Genomic DNA, 22,622 nt, shown 5'->3' on the forward strand with positions numbered 1-22,622 from the left:
ATAAAGTCCATTCCCAATGGATACGACAGCTAGATGGCAATATCGGCAGTAGCCTATGCTCAACTAATGGCTCCCATGCTGATGATGATGATGTATTGTCAGCTCTTTTCCTAACAACACATGAATTATCGTTAGGAGTTTCTGAGTATCATTAGCACTGGGCCATTAATAGTGTTTGTCATTCGTGTCTTTTTTTTTTATTAAAAATGCATGTCATTTGGAGAAGAACCCCCTAAATCCTATCCGTATCCCCCTAAAAACCGAAAATGAGATCTAGCCTAATCCTAAACCACATACATCATATCTAGAGCCTATCTAACGCTTACAATTAAGCTAAAAGGATCTTTGACAAATTAAAAGAGCCTATTCGAACACAAGCCAATAGGATCCCACCATATCAACTTTGGACGAATCTTGGATTTACAAGAATCATATTTGAATATGCCAAAAAACTTATCAATAAGGGTTCACCCCCCCCCCCCCCCCCATTCTAGCATATGGAGTTTGAGTTTTAGCTATACCTACACTCGGCCAAAATCGCAGCACAACTAGACCTAACAACAGTAGCCTAATTGAGCCCACTTAGCCTAACCTGGTGTTCAGATCCCCTATTTTACCTATCTTTTGAAGCTCGTACCTAGCTGAAGTGTTGCTCGAGTTCCACCATGCTCATCATCAACATAGAAAAGGGATACCTAAAATTATATTTTGATGGCTCTAAGAATATCAATGGATCTAGGATTGGATTTGTTCCCTTATACTTTCAAGTTGGACTTTATATATACCAATAACATAGCAAAGTATGAAGCCTTGCCAAGGATTGAAAACTTTAATTAAATTGGGAGCTAAAATGATCCATTCCCAAGGCAATTCAATGTTGGTAATCAGGTCATTGGCATATGAAAAACCTAGCAAGAAAGATTAGTCTCTTATGTAGAGTTGGTCTTGGAGTTGATAAAGAAGTTCAAATCTTGCAAATTCTCTCGTATTGAAAGAAATAACAATCAATTTGCTGACAGACTAGCAAACCTTGCTTTCACCATTAAGATGGATTAAGGGCAGAGCCAAACAACATTATCTATGAGCCTGTGATTTGAGAGAAAAAGTAATTTCAGAAAAAGTCAACTATCAAGCTCCAAAAGACAAGAAACCTTGGTTCTATGATATAAAAAACTTTCTAAAAAATATAACTTTTTTCAAAAACACACATTTTAGAGACAAGAAATATATTAGAAGACTAGCTCATAGATATTACCTTATAAGTGGAATCCTTTACAAAAAGTGTTGTAGCAGTCAACTCTTTAGGTGCCTAGATGAAGAGGAGGCTCAAAGGGTTTTAGAAGATTTCCATGGTGGTCTTTGTAGATGGCACATTGGTGTTCAGATGATGATCAAGAAAATCCTAAGAATAGGATACTAATGGTTGACTATGGATCGTGATTGTTATTCTCATGTAAAAAAGTGTAAAGAATGTCAAGAACGTGATGATGTCAATCATGCACCTTCATCTGTATTGTATTTTGTTGCATCTTTTTAGTCATTTTTTATGTGGGCATTTGATGTCATATGTTTCATTTATTTGCATGCATTCAATGATCATCACTACATTTTAGGCATCACAGAGTACTTTACCAAGTGTGTTGAAGTTGTATTTTTGACAAAAGTTGAAGGTCAACATGTGGCTGCATTCATTTACAAGAACATTGTGTGTTGTTTCAGTATACCCAAGGACTTACTGAGTGATAAAGGTTCTCATTTTAAGAATGAGAAAGTTAAAAAGATATGTAAGAATTTTGTCGTAGCCCATCATTTTTTGCCGTCTATTACCCTCAAGTTGAAGTCACTAATACAACCATCATCCACATTATTGAGAGAACCATGAAAACTGGTCAAGATTGGCATGATGCATTGCTTGCATATCACACCATCATTGGCACACCTGTCAATGCCACTCCTTTTGAGTTGGTGTATAGAACCCATGTTATGCTGCCTTTGCAAGCACAACTATCCTTACTCAGGATATCTGATGCCTTAAAAATGCTTTTAGAAATCTAACAAGAGCTTAGGTTGGCTAAGCTAGATCTCTTAGATGAGAAGAGGCTTCGCGCAGTCGAAAACAATGAGTATAGGAGAATAATTAAAAAATATTATGTTAAGCATGTGATTGAGTGATCCATTCAAGTCAACAAAATGATCATGAAGTTCATTCACCATGTTGGGCCTCACCCGCTGAGGAAGTGGTACCCAAATCAGAAATGACCATACGTTGCCAAACAAGTCCTACTTGGGAATTTATATGGGTTAATCAATTCCGATGAAGTTGAATTACCTGATTCAATCAACGCCATGTATTTGAAAAAAAAAATCTATTATTAGATTGGATATGTTTTTGAAAAACCTTATAAAAACTCTTTTTGCCTTGTTTAAATGTCTTTTGGAAAGATAGGTAAAAAGTAAAACAATAAAAATCTAAGATTTCAATGAAAAGGTTATCCTAAGAAGAAGAAGAGTGACAATGAAGAGGAGTTGCCCAAATCATTGCATCATAATTGAGGATTTCTAAAAACAAATCATGAGAATTTACAACTAGATAACTCGAAGTTCTGGATATAAGTTCATATAGGACTTTCTTAGATAACCTACTCTATGAGCTTAAGATAATGTTTAAGCCACCTCTTGCTTGACCTTGCTTCTCAACCTCCTTTGATCGGTCCTAGAAAATCCCTATTCACTAGCCTTAAGTAGACATCACCTACTAGTCAAATCATCTCAGAGGCGAATAAGGCCAAAAATGGCCCAGTGTGCAAAAATTGTATATCCAAAGTGAGAAAAAAATCTTGTCATACCCCTAGGCTTGGTGGTTCCTCATAAAATTATCGCCTGATCATAAGTTCAGGTGGCAACGATCTTTAAGAAATAAAAAAGTCAAAGTAACCGCACCTACAAAAAAAGTGAGCCAAAATAGGGCCACGTGTAGAAGAGTGAAAAATCATATTTATCTAAAGAGAGGAAATAGGGAAGTCAATAGTTGGGGAAAACCATAAAAGGTAAATTGACTTTGGGTAAACCTGAACTTATGTTCAATATCTTTTTCTTAGGGACATGAAAGATCCCTGAGGCACTTTCTCTGCTTAAAGACAAATGGACTACTAATCTCTAAAACACCAAATATGGCAATCATGTACCACAAATATTTAACTCTAAGTCCCTCCGACCAATTATCTCTTTATCCTTATTAAGGGTTAATAAGGAAGGTGGTGGTACATGCCAAGCCTATCTTTCTCAACTTAGGATAATTCAAAAAAAGAGAAGAAAGTTGAAGTTGTCAAGTTTTGAAGCTCATTCGATTAAGGACATTTTCAGCTAAGGCAATCAGGGCACAAATATGCACACACTAATCACAAGTTTATAAAATTGGGTTTTCAAAATGCATATGTGTGTATGCCCCAGGAATGGATGAGTCTATAACAAAGGATCATTCTTTTTATATGAAAGAAAGTGTTATTCATTTATTCGTCATTTATTCATACATCTCTGACATGCATTCACATCACATACCATTCATTTATCGTTCACAAACAAATCATCCATACAAGCATTTACAAGGAGATGATAAAAAATCATAGTATACCATATAAAAATCATGAATATACATCATCAAAATCATAAAAAAATGAATATGAGGTTCTACACAAAAAAAAGAAAAAGAAAAAGAAAGAAAGAGTAGCAAAGAGAAAAAGGCATGGCTAGGGAGCATCATGTCTATGTGATCCTCCCTGCTTGACCATAGAGTACCACCTCAAGTACTCTGCATTGTCTTCTAGATGCTCCAACGTGCCGCCTAGATCACTAGAACTCTCTTGCGCCTCTAGACATCTTCAGCCTCCGTAATCTTCTCTAAGCTTACCCCCATCAAGGGGCAAGTAAAGAGTCGGTGTCTCGCTGGTGCTACTGCATTCTCTGTCTGAGACGGAATTGTTGCATCACTTGATATAGGTAATATGGCCCCTCAATCTGGTCGAACAAAAGCTTACACAGGACATAGTCTAGCATCAAGGCCCCCACCTAGAGCTTGCTCCTCCTCAATAGTGTAAGGTCTTCACACCACCTGAAAAGAAAAGGAAAATAAGTCAGGGGGCATAATCAGAATGTGCATCCCTCGTATGACGAGTTGACCACCAACTCAATGGGGGATGACCTGAAGGAGGTGGGGGTGACCACCTTGCTACTGGGGATCTGGGTCCCATAGCTGAAAAGGCACAAAAAGACAGAGCACAATTGAAAAATGCACGGAAAGAAAACAAGCTAAAGAAAGAAATAAAAAAAAGAGCAGATTTGTACCTCGACAAGTTGAGTGCAGCTCATTAACGCATCAACCATTCTTCTCACTAAGGTAGTAGTAGGAGTGGGTCAACATACAGCTACACTAGTCGTATCGGGTCGGCTCCACCACAAACTCCACATACTGGAGTGGCATGTGGGTCCCTTCGCTAGAAGGAAAGATCGTTGCACCCATCAAGTACAGGAGATAGGCTGTCCGAGACATCATGGCTCACTCCACTGGGGCTCTTTGGGACCGTATACTCCATCTGCAGCCAGTGCATATGAATCTTAGTCTCCAAAGGAGGCACCCAACCAAAAACTCTTCTGAAGATCCTAACCGGTTCCTCATTGCTTGTCACCATCGGAAGGCTTAAAAGATAATCAACTTTGGAAGATTAAAGGTGTTGGTCTCTTGCATCCACCTCTCAACCAGTGTCAAGATCAACTTTCTGTTGACCTTTGTATTACCACATCGGGCCAAACAACTAAACCTGATCGCATCCATGGTGTTCATCAACTCATTGTTCTCATGTAGCTGCTCGGTAAGAGCTTGAGGTGTGCCCTACATCTCTTCTCTAGGATTTCCTATATTCAAACAAAAGAAAAGTCAACAAAATTGTCAAGAATATCCTAAGTGGTGAAAGAACGGTCAAAGTTTAGGAACTCACTACTCCCACTAGTGCCAGGCAAGAAATATGATGGCTTGGGTCAGGTAGAAAGTTATCTGAGTTGAACTGTTGCCATCATCGTCGCCCTCACCTCCACGATAAGAATTGCATCCACTCCTGAACGAATCGTCTCCATCTAAAGAGGCGAAGAAATGATCATAAAATTCTTCAAATCCAAACATTTCATGCTTTTTCAATGAACAAAGAAAAAAAAATGCTTCCAAACGTTGCTGGTTATACCAAGAAAGCCGAGAAAATCTGATTCATGCTTATGGAGAACATTTTTCATGTTAGAATGATGGTCAATGAGAAAATGGTTCTCATCCTCCACTTTATTATCCGTATGTTTTATATCAGTCATGGAAAAATAACCCTTTTCATATCCGAATGAGTTATTTTCTTGTAAAACAAATAAAAGCTCTGTTTGTTTCATTCTCACGAAAAAGAAAAATCTTTCATGGGAAAGGGCATGGATTTCTAAAAAACTCCTGCCCGACCTAGCAATTTTTTTTCTTTTAAAAGTCATTTTATATGGAAGAAGGTAATGACGTGATTTTTAATGGAAAAGGAAAAGATGGTGGAAAAAAACAAGGGCCCACTTGTGCTAGTGTTCTTACGGTGATATTTGTGTCACTCATTGTGGGAAAAAGGAGGAAAATGGATGCCAACTTAACGTTTTCTCATAAAAACTACTTCAAATAAATGAGCCCTATGTGATAGAACCAGTGGCCCCAAAGGGGTTTGACTTAGTCGGATGGGTCCTAGGCCGCAGGCGGTTTATGTTCAAATCCTATAAGTGTCATCCCTTGTGCAAGTCGAAGAGTGGTGACTCCTTGGGGGCAAGGGGTAAGCCCACAGCTGCCAGGATAGTGAGCCTAAGCCGGTGCGGTTATGTTTCTGAATTTGGGGCCGGTTTCTCGGTGTAAATATAAAATAAAAAGTGATGAAGCTGGTGAAATGCTTTCGGACAAGGCATGATGAGCCACATCTAATGACCAATATATAGCTCCATTACCAGTGGCAGAGCAAAGAATCTAAACTAGGGTGGGCACAAAATGCTTAGTAAAAAATTTAAAAACAATTACTAATAAATTATACTAACAATATGTTTAAAAATAATAATTATTATAAAACAGTCATTAATATAATTATGCTTAATGCTAATTGAAAAGAAAAATAGCACAAAAAACCTTAAAATCCTAATTAAATGTTTATGAAATCTGAAAAAAATCTAAATGAGTACCCTCAATCATAAAAAATCATAGATCTATGCTAATTGAAAATTTCTCCCCTTGGGTTGAAAATTTTTGAAACTTTAGGATGGGTTCTTAATGCTAATTGAAAAGAAAAATAGCACAAAAAACCTTAAAACCTTAATTACCTTTTCATGAAATCGGAAAAAAAAATATCTAAATCAATACCCTAATCATAAATTTTTTTTTTATAGATCTATGCTATATTGAAAATTTTTCCTCTGATTGAAAATTTTCAAAACTTTACTAGGCTCATTTTCATATTTTTGTGCCCTACTAGGCCAACACATGTCCAATTTAGATTTGCGCGGTTTGGTTTATTTACTTTTCTGAACAAATATATGCATTCTTACAAAAACGTGAGTTGTATGTCGTTTAATCTTGTTCTATTTCTGACTAAAGATAATTCACATATAGGCACCTAGATGATGGCAATGTTACACATAACTGGCTCAATTTTAAAAATAAATTAAAGAAGACACCTCACCTTTTCAAAAGTTGATCGGTTAGCTGCCTAGGTTATCCTTTCGTATCTAGATCTGGTTGTTGTTTGAATCCATCCTTTCAGATCCATATCTGATTGTTGTTCAAATTCATACCCACTTGTATTCAGGATCTATACCAATATCTGTACATAGGATTTATAGTCGATTCAACCCTAATCAAGAGGTTGTTAAATGCAGTTTGTGTCAAGGTTGTTGAGCTCACCTAGTGCATGGCGTGGTCTAATCATTCGCGAGAAGGTGAAATTTTGGCTATATCCTGAGAGCATATTTGTACAAGTACCCATTGCATCGAGGACTTATCCTAAATGGGGTAACTATCGCTTGAAAGCTAGCATATTTATGTGTGCCATTGAGTTCACTGGTTCAATCTTAGTAGCTATACTCACTGAATTTAGGTATAATTTACAACATGGCCCCCCTAAAGGACAATTAGAGAAAGGCAAGTGAGGTTAGGCGATGGCTAGGATGCAAAATAAGCTTTGAGGTTAGGTCAAATTCTCATCTTATTGGGTAACTTGACCATGTGGAATGAGAGGGAGTGAACCTGATCTATTTGTTTTTGTGTTAGATTATTAGGTCAATTATCCATATTCAAACTTGGTTGGCAAGGATTCAAAAAAGAATGCCCATGATTGGCTAGAATCATATGCAATAATCATTTCAAAAGTTCAAAATTTTGCCTTTAAAAAAAAAAGTGAACTAAACATTAATAAAGAGCTCCTATCATGAGCCACATAATTTCCTTGTCTTCCTATTTTTTTTCAGGCTATTCTTTTATTTTGTTTTATGTTATCATCATAGTATGAGTGGGATCTTCATTCACACACTTGCCGTTTATTCATGGCTTTCTGCAATGTAGTTAAAATTGGTTTTTGTACCAAATCATTTTTCAAAAGAATCTAGAGAAGCAACTGATTCAAAATAAAATCATATAAGTTTGAACTGGTCTTTTTAAATTTTTATTTTAAAAAATAAAATAAAATAAAATATGAAAATTTAAAAAGTTCAAGAAAATTTATAAAAATATAGAAATAAAGTAAATGATTACTTTCTTGAAAAATGTGGTAGGCCAGGGTACTAAAATAACCTACAAGCTTTACAAAATTTAAATATTATAATAAACATTATCAATTGAGTATGACACATGTAGAACTTAATTATTTCATTAATTTGTTTATGATAGATAATCTTCTCTTTTTTTTTGAAAAATAATCATACTATTGCAAGAATTTATATACTTTTATATGTGATCCATATGACATGCTAATTTAAATACTCAAGCAAAATCTTCATAATCAAATCAATATTCTAAATTGATATATGAGGTCATCTATAATTAATTGATTAAAACATTTAGGCAAATCTAAGTGGATCAATTTCAAATAATTTATACCTTGTGATTAAAAACATATAATTATTATCAACAATCATTAAATCAAATCATTGAATAATGATCAATATGGTTGTAATTAACATCACAAATAAGATCAAGCTCACTTAAATAGAAAATCTAATATGCCAAATACAGGTCATTCATTTGTCATGCAATTTCGGACATGAAAGAGGAGGAATTTAGTTGTGGTGTAAAAAAACAAAATTTAGAAAATTGAATAAGCTTTCCAAAGAATAAAAATCATGGAATTTCAATATATGGTTGCAAAGTTATGTCACATGGATACTCCACTTTGGCCTTCATATCATGCCCCCTTATATAATAATCATATTGAAAACTTCATAAAAATGATTATATCTTTGTATCCACAGCCATATCCATGTGATAATTGCAAAGTTATGAATTCTGCAAGTTAACCATGTCAAGTGCTATCTGATTTTGGATTATGATCCAACCCAAGTGTAAGTATAGGATCCAAGCACAAATTTAAACAACTAATATTCATAAATTGATAATAACATAGAGAGAGAGATGAAAAAACATAACTTTCACCAGCTAAAGCTCTTCAATCCATGTTGATTGAAAAAGAAAGAAGAAGAAAATTATGGCACAAGACTAAATTAATTTGAACCATCATCAAAAGAGAATTAGGCTCAAGTTTTTATGTTCACCATAGGTTTAGGAGTACGCCGAATGGAGTAGACCTGGGCTTACCTCTTGAATGCATGATAAAGGCTATCTAGATGGATTTCAATGGCTACTCCTTAGAGTGAGACCCTCTATATTCAGAGTATGTCGACTCCAATCTCTCATTTAAAAAAAAAGAGTTTCAATTGATGCCAACCTCCAACCCCACTTTCTTAATTGACAAGGTCATCCTTTATTAGGTAATATTCTTAATTAAAATAAGGTTTTAGAAAATTGCAAAGATTTTGGAGATACCAAAAACATAATTTAACAATTACAATAATTATAAATACATCTCAAAAATAATATTTGCAAAGAACTTGTTTGATAAAAACATATTTTAAACCATATAAACATATCTATTAATATATTGACTCAAACCACAGTGAAAGATATACTAGTGATTTGACCTTATATAACACGCTCACACTAGTCAAATATATATAAAAAAAAATTACTCACCTGATTGTCTAAAAGCAAAGTTTGCATAGCCAATCCTACTTCGAAGGCTACTAAAGAGTATGGTTATCAACCATTGTCTCTCAATAGGGATGTAACGACCCCAACTCATACCCAAGAAAAAGTGTAATTTTTTTTTTAAATCAATTGCGGAAATCTTCCCTGAGACCTAGGGCCTTTACAGTTTCATGCAACTAGGAAACTCGACAAACCACAAGGGATCTTACATTCATCATCTAAATCATAGCAAACCAACATTTATTAATTCAAAAATGATAAAGTCACGAGATAATTAAATAAGAACATCAGAGTGCATAAAAGAAAATAAATAAAAAGAGCCCCATTGTTCATAAAAGTCTGTCAAACAGTCATGTGAACCTCTAATAGCTCCTCTCATGTGCAAGTCGCCTCACTGAGCATCTGGAACTGCGAAAAACATCAAAAGTAGGGTGTCAGAATTCAAGAAAATCTATGTACAAATCCCTATAATAAAATAAATAAGCATAAAAATATATATATAAGATTTATGCAATAATTAAGAGAGATGCTACTAGAATAATTGCAAACTACCAGGTAAGCAGTAAGAATATTCATCACGCAATAAGATGCAATATCATGAAATTAATATACAGAACAAGTAAAGAAATAAGTAAATATGCATGATCTAATGCATAAAAGGAAAATGCATAATCTCAGTGCACATGCATGAATAATTTATTATCTTTATTCAAGTTCTCTTTCATATGCATGTCCCTATTAGGATGCACACACATTTAAGTTTCACTTTTAATTATTATCATTGCTCGCGGATACTCAAAACATGTAAGAATTATCGAGGTCAAGTAAAGTTCCTAAGGTAACTTAGCACACAAGTAGTATTTTATTACTGAGTTTCAAATTTAGCCCGCGACCAAAGCAGCCTTCGGAACATTAGACCACCCATCTAATGTGGGGACACCAGGAACCACCCATCCACAAGTGTCACTTTTCTTGGTATACTAAAACAATCGTTGTGTCTACACACCAACTTCAGGCAAAGTGATGAAAACTTTCTAAAATCGTGGTCAGGAGAAATAACCTCAATATCGGGTTCAGGGGCAACAACAATGCACATGAAGTTTTTATATCCTCACGGTTTCCCAAAACTGCAACTCCAAGAGTCTCATACTCCCGACGAGATATCTCAGAATGTACATTATATTGTTCTTTTTCTTTAAATTATTATTAATAGTTGTTTCATTAATTTGCAATTTAGCATGCCAAATTAATACCACAAATTCGCATTTCTAAATGCAAGGCTCATCACGGGATCCCCCCCGTAAAAAATATAGAACAATGCAATATAAAAAACAATATCAATGTGATTTTTGTGATGTATGAAAAATAAGTAAAGAAGGAGCAACCCAAGCTCAAGGCTCACCAGGCCCACGATGATTCATTTTGTTCATCAATACATCATATGCAAAAATCATAACAACATGCCAAATATACAATGATGTCAACATGCTTTCCAATGCACATTCATATGTGTCAATTAAACAATACCACATTCATATGCATGTGTTCACTATTCATGTGCATGTACCTTTATAAAAACATTCCACATATATGCATTCACTCATGAATCATCTCAATTTGGACAAGTGAACAATTCATGCATTTATGTACATGCGAGACACACATTAATTCATGTATGCACATGCACTTGAAACAAACTTCATATAGCATAATACTTAAGCATGCCACATCAGTTCAAGCATGTGAAAGTTTTCATTCACAACATGTATTCAAACCCACAAACATGTACATAACCAAAATCTGAAAATTTATCATGCATATTAAATGTCTAATTCCATATTTAAATACATCAAGTGTTAAATATAATTTGTTTTCTTGAAGTTGACTTATCAAGCCTAACCGAGACCGCCACCTAGGGTTCAACTCCGACCCAGCTAAACTCAAACAAGCCACCTGCATATCTAAAACAAAGTCTCTTTTATTTATAAAAGCTTTGTTTTCGAATTTATATTTCATACATCACCCTTTTTTGTATAAAAACAAGACAGCACCCATGATAAATTTTTTGTTATTCTGCAAAACAAACAGGCCAGCATCCAGCCCACCCAGTCAGCTGGGCCTGACAGGGTGCCACATGGCCCGGATTGGGCCTGGGCATCGCCTGTCACAGGTTGCCAAGGCCTGGCAGTCAAGCAAGAATCACTCGGCTGGCTGCCAGCCATACAAAACATGGTTTGGTTTTCAAAGTTTTATTTCAAAACTTTTCTTCATATATATTTTTTTTCTTAAAAGGAGCCTGCTGCCCCAACAGGCCTGGCATAACTGATCCGCTAGGCTCGGTTCTGCCAGCCTGGTTGCCCCAACAAGTCTCACACCAATGAATCACAGTCTGGCTCTAGTTTGCCAGACTGCTGACTCGTGGGTCCCTTATTTCCTTTTAGCTGTAGCTTAACAAGTTCATATATGCATGTATGTATATAAATTATTTCATGGCTAAGTCATTAGTTTACAATCATTCGTATCCATGTCTCCGATTAGGTGAACACATGAAAATAAATATAACTTGCAAGAAGGCATACATATGCTGATTTAAATATGTGCAGATTTGTATACTTATGCACATGCTGATATTTTCACTGAATATGCAAGGATAACGGAATCTTTTCAACTGCATAAAATGCATGCACAGGTGCACAACATGATTATGCAACTACTAAAGAAGAATACATGTTGTAAATAGAAATAAACTGCATGCATCCCACGATTTCTACCTGACTATTAAGCTATCTTACACAAGCACTCCATGTGCTATTTATATCATGATATAAAAACGAAAATTTGTTTCAACATAAAAACGTACATAATTTTATTTCATTGAAAAAAAAGAAAGATTCAAGAATGCAACCATGGAGGAAGATCCATAAATCATCCTCCATGTATTTTGAGAAAACATTCATATAAACACTTTTTTCGTGGATTTTCATCAAAATATTGCATGGAAATCCAATCTATAATCAATTTCTCATTTGGTTCAAGAGAGGAAACCCATACCATGTATAAACAATGAAGAAAAATATGGGTGAAAGTTGAAAAACGTGGGTGGATGACTAGAGAAAATCCTCCTCTCCTTCTTCCTCTCTTTTCCCTCCCCTTTCCTCTCCTTCTATCTTTCTTTCTTTATCTTTTCCTTCTCGATCTCCTTTTTCTCTCGTTCTTTCTTTTCTTCCTTTATTTTTTTGAGTCTTAAATACCCAAGAGGGGGGTGACCCCCCTCCCCCTCCACTGTGAGTATGTCTATTGCCTGAAAGCCTCATTCTTAGAAGATTCTACTACAGAAAAAACAAAAGAAAACATATTGCATCAACCTAACTCACTCGGGGTTTACCTCTAGCCTGATATGTGAGACATCAAAGGTAATATACCCAACTTTAGAGGCTGAGGTTTATACTTTGTTCAAATTGACACAACTTATATAAGTTTTCAAATGAGCTGATCTTGCAACAAAAACTGGTAAAATCATGATAAGAACTTGCATAAGTTATAGTTGCATGTAATACGAAAACAACAGTTCATGAACATAATCAAATAACATATTGAATATCCATGAAATTTATAAAAAATTATGCAAGGCCATATAAAATATCCAACCGACTTATAGGGCCCAATCAAATTCTAAAATATGTATTTAATACCTAAATAATCTTCATATTGTTAACGACGTTACGTTGATGGCTGGGCGTTGCTAGGATTTTTAATCTATCAAGTGGATACCTTAACTCGATTTTGGTCGACCTCTCAACCACCCTAAATGTATGAGCTATTTGGTTATTGATCAATGGAATGTTTTTTTTTTCTCAAAAAATAAAAAAAGCCTAACCAATCAAATAGCCAATAAACATTGTAATTATCATAAAAACTAAAAATATAAAGGAAACAGATTCAGCCATTTTTCAAGGAAGACCAATTTATTTCAAATCAGCCGATTCAGGCCGATTCGATTGTGACAACATTGGCTTGAAGCGATTGGGCTAGAGTGATCCATATGAACATCCCATCTTAGATGAAGCTGATATGATGTTGTTCGGACCCAGGTTCATCTCCATCAACTCAATTATCTACTAGATCTAATTTATCATGCTCATCTCTATGTAACTTTGACTATCTAAAATGTGAATTAGTACATGTTTGATTTGGCTACTATTTATGTGATCCATATCTAGTTGAATAGTGCCTGATCCATACACATGCGCCTATTTATTGTATGGGCTTTGTGATGTTCCATATCCTTCAAAAGGGATACAGGTCAGTTGAATGAAACTGACCCACGCCTCCAAGGCTCCAACCATCTTCAGCCCCGGTATGTTCTTTTCTTCTTTTTCTTCATTCAAGCCCTACTGGTGTAAAACCTGAGGGCGAAGGTCGCCCTCACCCAGCTTAGACCATGGGGCAAATCCTGTGGGTATCGAATCCATGAACAATCAGAAAATCTTGTTTTTTCTCCAATAATGGCGCAACAAAGTATTACAATCTTACAATACGTTTTTATGAAAGTAATGCGTTTAGACGCTTTCCAAGGCAGGCACATAAGCACCAGTCGGTCAAATGTCAAAGAAACTAAATATAATGCTGCTAAGCAAAGTCACTACTCTCCACATGGAGAGAAGGTCGTAACTGGAGTAATGCCATCCTATCAACCGGTCCTCAATATGATATGAACGCCACTGTCAGTGTCCACAATGTCGCTTATCTCCCCAACCTCGAGTGCATATGTAGCTTCCTCAAATGGCTTCTGCATTTGGCCCCTCCCAAACGAACCTGCAAACATGGCAATATAATAGAGAAAACAAACGTGATTTCCCAAATAGACTAAACAGCAGACCATCGAAAATAGAATAGACTAAACAGCCGACTCAAAATTCCAGTCAAGAAAAACCTAAGCATCTTCCATTTTAACCATTTAATAATAAATCAGGACTCTCCTTCACTCGAGTAAACATTTTGAAAATAATAACCAAGTAGTCGTGATTTTCTTTCCCCGTTTTCGATGGAATTGGATTCTAATTTCATCACCAATATACGCATATAAAACAGAATCCCAATGTCGTATACGCAGGTTGGCTTAGAAAATTTCTTTCTCCATCCAAGAAAAGCTTAAAAAAAAAAATGTTCCTGTATGTTATACTATTCTTCATAAAACAATTGGACCTAAGACACTTCTGAGGACACCCTTTAATGAACATGGACTAATTAGAAGAAACAAGGTCACACGTTCCAGGACACCTCTCTCTCTCTCTCTCTCTCTCTCTCTCTCTCTCTCTCTCTCTCTCTCTCTCTCTCTCTCTCTCTCTCTCTCCTGTTCATGTTTAAAGAAAAAAAAAAGATCTTTTGACAAAAGGAGAAATGAGTACAACCAAGTAGAAACTAAACGCTACATTGATCGTGAACTAAAGACATCTGAACAAGCCCAAATGGGGGAACCGTCCTTCATCAACCTAGGAATGGAGCTCCTCACTATCCGACCAGTGCTTCATTCAGCCCTTGAATCATGGACAAGCCTAAGGGACACTGAATCACTCAATTAGTCCACTGTCCGAGTGTGGATGAGGCCTCTATGAGGAACACAGTCCATCAAACTAGTTCTCCAGCACGGCAAAAGTCCTTTAAAGACTTACATTAAACCTCCACATTCCTTGATCCATGCCTAAAAGAAAGACAATGTGTTCTAACACCCCAGTAATCACCAAAGTCTGGCGGCATGAAAAAGCCTAAGCTGTATTGCAGCAAAGAAATTATCACATGACCACCAGCAATCTCGGGACCTGAATTTTTATATCAACAAAGCAATTAATGAATGAACCCGATTTCATTTATCAGTCCTTTAGGAAATAACAACATTTAGAGATCAAACTGCTTTTTTCTTACAAAATACATCAAATTTTCAAACAATTTATGATGCCAATAGGAATCTTCAACCATGACCTTGCAGAAAGTTTCATTCCTATTGCCCAGGAAAGTCCATTAAAAGCATTGCACCAAGAGAAGCATACAAGTGAGATGATGGTTTTTGCATGAAACATGTTACAAGCTGCATGATGAAATGCCATGTTCCCATAAGGAAGACTGACGGGAAAGTTAACACAAGGCAGAACCAGGCAAGGATGTGCATATGGTCTATACATGTGGCTAAGTTACAAGTATCACCTTAATATATGTGCCTGTTATTCATCCCACTCGTGTAGCAAATGAAAGATTCAAAACTAAGATAAAGCCTTAAACAAAGCACAGCAGGAATATGCAGATGTAATAGCGATATTTAATTTAAGATGCAATAAGATAACACACAAGATTCAATAGGAAATGAGCAAAAAAAATGCTCAGATACACTTTCCACTTAAAGTTGCAAATAAACCAACATAGAACAGTCTAGCAGAAATCCACATCAGGTTACATCTGAAGCCTAAAGTTGGGTTCCAGGGTTTTCTTTCCAGCAAAATGGAACCTGGAGCTAAGCTACAATTGCCTTCATCTCTAAGGTAAAGTAAGCCTTTGCTGAAAAAAAAATAAGCCAATATTTGACAAAGTAACCAAATAATTCTTGAGCTATGTCACATGGGTGCGGGTGCGGGAGCGGGTGCGGGTGCGGGGATTCGGCACTTCCAAAAAACCCGGGTGCGGGGGTGCGGCAGGGGCAAAAATGTAAAAAAAAAAAATATATATATATATATATATATATATATATATATATAATTTTGAAGCCTCCCCTGTCGACCCAAAAAAAAAAACAGATGGGGGAGGGGCTCGGCCCCTCCCCTGTCGACCCAAAAACGAAAAACATAAAGGGGAGGGGCTCGCCCCCTCCCCTGTCGACCCAAAAAAGAAAAACATAAAGGGGAGGGGCTCGGCCCCTCTCCTGTCGACCCAAAAACGAAAAACATAAAGGGAAGGGGCTCGGCCCCTCCCCTGTCGACCCAAAAAAGAAAAACATAAAGGGGGAGGGGCTCGGCCCCTCCCCTGTCGACCCAAAAACGAAAAACATAAAGGGGAGGGGCTCGGCCCCTCCCCTGTCGACCCAAAAATGAAAAACATAAAGGGGAGGGGCTCGGCCCCTCCCCTGTCGACCCAAAAAAGAAAAACATAAAAGGGAGGGGCGCGGCCCCTCCCCTGTCGACCCAAAAAAAGAGCTAGATGGGGGAGGGGCTCGGCCCCTCCTGTGCCGAAAAACGAGGGAGCAGGGGAGGCTCAGCCCCTCCCCTGCCGACCCAACAAGAGACCGAGAGGGGGGGGGGGGGGGTGCTCGGCCCCTCCCCAGCCGACCCAAGAAGAGAGTGAGAGACATACCTGCGAAAGGAGAGGAGGAGCCTGGGAGGCGGAGCTGAGGCGGCGATGGGAGAGCTCGAGCTCAGGGGGAGAGAGAGGAGAGATTAGGGCAAAAAAAAATTTTTTGCCCTAATCCTCCTCCTTTTCATCGGGGGATTTTTTTTTGCCCAAAATTGTGGACAAAAATGACCCTGGGTGCGTTGACCGCACCCAGGGTCGTGTTGACCGCACCCGGTGCCGCACCCGCACGCGATCCCGCGTCGCGTCGACGCGGGTGCGGCATCTGTTTTGCCGAGTCCCTGTGACATAGTTCTTGAGCTTGGATGCAGAGACTCTGCTATTATTAAGCAATGTCGGTCACATTTCTGGAGATCATGGAAGATGACAAACAGGGCTCTCTACGTTGGAGCATCAGCCACATCCAGATATTCAGAAGGAAGCAGCCCTTAGCTACAGTTCTCACTCATGCACACACGTGACATTTAGAATCAGGTCATATCTCGTCTTAAATAATCTGCAATACAACCAACCAAAATCTTTTCTCATGCATTGAGTGAAATTCAGGGTCTTATCTCACCTTAAACAATGTGCAATGCAACTAACCAAAATCCACCTCAAGTATGGTTTTAGTTTTGAACTATGTCACATGGGTGCGGGTGCGGGTGCGACACGGGTGCGGCACAATTTTAAAATTTTTGGACACGGGGACTCGGCAAAAATATATATATATATATATATATATATATATATATATATATATATATATATATATAATTTTATTTTATTTTATTTTTTAAATGCCACAGGTGTCTGTGCACAGTCACAGACTGTGACTGTGCACTGTGCACAGGCACAGCACTGTGCACTGTGCACAGGCACAGCACTGTGCACAGTCACAGACTGTGCACAGTGCACACTGCAAAGACTGCACAGTCACAGTGCCTTTTTTATATATATTTTTTTAAATAAAAAATATAAAAAATTAGTTTTTTAGGGACATTTTTGGACTCGGTCAAAGTTGACCGAGTCCAAAATGTGGACGGACTCGGCCTGGACTCGTTGACCGAGTCCGACTCGGCGTTGACCGAGTCCGGGCCGAGTCCGAAGCCGCACCCGAGTCCGCACCCGTGTCGGGGCGTGTCGACTCGGGTGCGGCACCTCCTTAGCCGAGTCCGTGTGACATAGGTTTTGAACTAGGTACAACTCAACTAAATGCAAAAAAAATGCCAACAAATTTGTTCAAATCCAACCCACACAAAATCCACCCAATCCAACTCTAAGTAGACCCATCCTGTGCCCGACCTAAAAACCAACTAATTAAAACAACCTAGATTAGAGCCAAAGGGCATGGAACTAAACTAGATCAAGCCCAACTCAAATTCTACTGTGCATCCTGCACAGCAAAAATATCTCAGAAGATGGGTGAGATTCAGTTGAATTCAAGTTTGTTGACCATGTGGAGCTTTATATTTACAACAGAGAGCTAACTATGTTTAAAAACCATGAACATCCATTGCCTTTTCGTGCATTCACATAAAGGTGCTTGGGTTGTGCATGTACTGGCAAGTAATTATTAGATACAACAAAAAACTAATTTGATTTTCCAAAGAAGCCTGTAAAAACAATGAAAACGTAAAACCACACAGCAATATCACACAATTAAACATAAAATTGGTGACAAACTATCATGCTTTTCAGGATATTTCTGAAAATATTAGAACATGCTCATAATAGAAGACCTGGCACAAGCTGCTAGGTTACAAAAATCCAAACTCAGGCAGTAGGGCTATCCCACCTGCTTCTACAGCTCTTACGAGCGACTCAGAGATGTTTTGAACATTTCCTTGCACAAGACGAGGTATAGTGACTCCAATGCATTTGTATAGGATATAAATAAGAATATTACTATCCCAATGGTGCTGCTTCATTCTTACCTACTTTTTATTTCAAACATTCAATAAAATCAATTGTTCTCTTTAACTATACTAGATTGCTTAAAGACTTAAAAAATTATGATAATCTACAAATACATTAAAAAAATGGGCATTAACAACCTTAGGCCACAAACCCCATGAAATATGGATGGCAATTAAGCATCCATCTGACCACATGAACAAACAAATGAATTAATTGGTTGTGGACATTGTTAAAGCAACACCATAACACAAAATCAAGGTATGCAAGCAACCATGAAACTGTAGCAAATAAGTGAGAGGAAAAAATTACTTTCATAAATAAATAGAATGAAGAAAATGATGTTCTTCATAAAAAAAGGATGAAGAAGAAGATAAGAAGCATACCATGCCAGAATAACAAAGGACAAAGGAAAGATGACATCGGATCTCATAAGACTCCTACAAATTACATAATTAGAGTACAAAACAACTCTCAATAAAACTAAGGATGTTCTATCCGAAAGGTGGATGATAGAAACTAGTTTTACATATTTTTACTTGTAAAAAAAACATATTAATTACCCATATATAACCTGCACAATAACTTGTGGTACCAAATCCAGTCGCATCTTTGAAAAACATTAAAAAAAAAAAGAGGAACACCACTGGAAAAATAACATTCGCAAACACAATGAACAATTTATGCATGTAAACAAGAACGGATGTGAGAAAGTAATATATCATACAAAGATTCACATGCAGGCATAGAGTCAAAAGGAGAAACTACTATAAAGGAAAGGTGGAGGGACATCAAGCAGAAAAGAATGTTGCAGACTATATAGAATGAGGTTAACTAATGCATACAGCAAGAAGGTTGACATACTGGGAACAGAGGAGGAAGATAATCTATGGGGAACCCAAATCAGCAGCAGGTTGTTCGGAACATTACATCTCTGGCCATGCCCATCCTTGTTTACAACAGCGCAACCATACATACATTAATCAGTAGGACATCCAAATAGAGTGGACAATTTAGATAGAACATAATGGCAGGATTGCTTACTGGCCACTCTATAGGCTCATAAAAACTGCGTTTGACTTGCTTATGCTTTACAGTTAACTTGTTACCATCATAAACGTGCGTTTCATTTGTTACCACAACCAAACATACGCCAATCAGTAGGACATTCAAATAGAGAGGACAATTTAAGAACAGAATGGTAGGATTTCCGAGGACTATGGCCGTTCTATAGCCTCATAAAACTATGTTTACTTGCTTATGTCTTGCAGTTAACTCGTTCCCATAATAAATGCGTTTTTCATTTGTTACTTGCCAATTTGAGAAATTAGTGTTAGCAACCACTCTTAAGAGAGGAAACAAAAGAAGGCGAGGACAGATAAAGCACTGATGTTCTAAACAGTTAATTCAACCACACAACAAAACAGAAGGGGTCAAACAGGTATTTAATTTGTTTCCTTTTCTTCTTCCCTCCACTCTGACTCATGATCCTCTGATGCGTTAACAAGGCGACCTGACTCCTACATCTCTTCTTCTTCTTCTTCTCCTGCTTCTTCTTCTTCTCAGAATCCTGAAGAGGAAGCGTTCTTCAACGACTCGACCAGTAAACAACTGACAAACAAACTGGTAAATCCCCGACCCTCTCTATTGTTTATTCATGTGACGTTCAGCATACAATCAACCTCAATTCAAAATCCTTCTGTTCTTGGGGGCATGATCCGAACAACTCGCTCTTCCTTCACGACATATGAAGCATATAACGTAACGTTTTCGATACAATACATTCCCCCAAAAGAAAAAGAAATACACCACAACAAAAATCAATTAAACTCACAAATGAAGCAAACGAATTAAATAAAAAAATCTAATTTATATTAATAACCACAGGAACAAAAGAACACCGAAATTCCAAATCTACAGAGAGAATGAAGATAAAACCCTCAAGATAAAGAGAGAAGAAGCCAGGAAAAAGAGAAAGAAAGGAAAGATACAATCATCTACTTGTTGTGGTCTATAGAGGAAAGGGAAAGGAAAGGACCTAAGTCGCCGCCGCGCTTGGCGGAGCTGCAATCGGAGTATAGGGAGGCGAGCTCGTCGAACTTGGCGCGGCCGCTGATGATCTCCTCGCGGAGGGTCTTGAGCTGAGCGATGGCCTGATCCCTGGTGGTGCTCTTGATCCTGCGCCCCTCGGGGTCCTTCCAGGAGGCGGGTCTCCGCGACCCCTGGTGCTTTATCAGCAAATGAGACGCCCTCACCTTTTCCGCCATCTCTCTCTCTCTCGATCGACAGCCAAGGGGAGGGGGACGAGCTCCTATATTTATAGGCCGCGGAAGAGCTGACTAAAAGGCAAAGAGGAAATTACTAAAATGTACTCGTATATTTCAGAGAGGACGAAATGGGGACTTGACTCGTGACCGCTCGTTATCACGTTCACGTATAGGAGTGTAACTATCTGACTCGATTCTGAATCGGGTCTAAAAGACCTTAACCCAACCCAATCTCATTAGGGTTCGGGTAAACCTAGAAACTATGGATCCATATGGGTTAATGGGATTTAGGTATGTATCAAGTCAGGTATAACTAGTTCGGGTCTTTAATAGACACATTTTGAATAGGGTCGATTTTGGGTGTGGGTATGGCTAAAAAAAGTAGACCCGTGTTAACCACTTTGGTTTCAGTTTGGGTTTTGATATGATTGGTATTTTAGGCTTAATTACTCACTAATAAAAAATATATAAATTAATAAAATCAATTATTTATTAAAACTATATGCTAACAAATTAAAAGCTTAAATTATTCTCAATAATGTCAAAATCTTCTCTGTTGAGTAGTTGGATTACATTGAGAGTGTAGTTTTATCTCACCCCATAAATTGAATCATTTTTTCAAGAAATGTCTTGACGGGGTGAATCGGCCGGCAAGGAGCACTGCGGCAGAGTTTTGAACGTGGACTTGAGACAGCTTTTGATGTTATGAAAACTTTGAACAAGTTTATATTTCTTTGTGAAAAGAATAACTTTTATGGTTTGCATAAATATGCAATTGTCTTGTGAATTTTTTATACTGGTTTGGAACGAGTTCTTGAGTATAGCAATTGTCTTGTGAAAAGAATTTTAAAGTAAGGGCAGTCATTCTTTATATTTGCTTTCGAACGAGAAAATTTTTAAAATAGTGTTTACTAAAAAAAATTGACGGGTTTTACATTTCATATTCAACGAGTTCTTGAGTATTCTTTTGGGATTCACTATTGGAATATGTGCAAATACATATTAGTAAACACCTTTTAAATCTATATAAAAGGGCATAATAAAATTAAAATTTATTAAAATAAAACGAGTTCTTGAGTATTCTTGAGTCACTTTTTGTTTTTCAAATAAAATTAAAATTTTAAATCAAATTCATTTTATTTTATTTTAGATTTTGTTAGTAGCTCATGTTAGCATTTTTTTTTACAAAAAAAAACAACAATAAAAAAAATAATTTGAACTTACAAAATTGCCTACCAATAGTGTGATGATGCAATACATATAAAAGGGCATAATAAAATGTTTAAATAAGGTTATAATTGTAATTACAGAAAAATGATTTTATTACTTAAAAAATATGATTGTTTTTACCAATCATTTCAAATTATTTTTTCAAATATAAAAATTAAAATATTACAAAAATGCCATCATTATTCACCTTTTAATTCTATATAAATAACAAAAATTCCATTTTATATTTATTAATTTTTGTATGTTTTATGACATTTTATATTATGTAATTTATGTTACATTATATACAAAACATTTCAACATTTTATTATATATTTATAGATTAAAAATATATTATAATATATATTTCTATTATATATTTTTATGATATCTTATAATATTTTATAGTTGGGATTGAGAATATTATGTTACATTATATATAAAACATTTATTATATATTTATAGCTTACATTTATATTATATTTATATTGTAATATATATTCATATTATGTCATACTATTTTATAGTTGTAATTTTAATAATTTTCACACACACACACACACACACACACACACACACACACATATATATATATATATACATATATA

The 22,622-nt window shown here is 36.6% G+C and overlaps 1 protein-coding gene across 1 annotated transcript; it reads right to left on the reverse strand.

Moving 5' to 3' along the window:
• Positions 1-13,783: 13,783 nt before the first annotated feature.
• LOC149835909 (peptidyl-prolyl cis-trans isomerase Pin1-like) lies at positions 13,784-20,823 on the reverse strand. The gene is made up of 2 exons (XM_090008841.1): positions 20,577-20,823; positions 13,784-14,122 (listed from the first exon to the last, which is right to left on the reverse strand). Exons 1-2 carry the CDS (start codon positions 20,803-20,805, stop codon positions 13,998-14,000), a joined length of 354 nt encoding a protein of 117 aa, XP_089864967.1. The 5' UTR covers positions 20,806-20,823; the 3' UTR covers positions 13,784-13,997.
• Between the last annotated feature and the right edge of the window lie 1,799 nt (positions 20,824-22,622).

This window comes from Nuphar pumila, chromosome 6 (genome assembly GCF_984573655.1).
Source record: "Nuphar pumila chromosome 6, dmNupPumi1.hap1.1, whole genome shotgun sequence".
NCBI lineage: Eukaryota > Viridiplantae > Streptophyta > Magnoliopsida > Nymphaeales > Nymphaeaceae > Nuphar > Nuphar pumila.

Coding starts and splice junctions, on each gene's coding strand:
- LOC149835909 (XM_090008841.1), bottom strand. CDS start 20,805: ATGGCGGAAAAGGTGAGGGCGTCTCATTTGCTGATAAAGCACCAGGGG. Junction 14,123..20,576: donor CAAGCGCGGCGGCGACTTAG/GTCCTTTCCTTT, acceptor CCATGTTTGCAG/GTTCGTTTGGGAGGGGCCAA.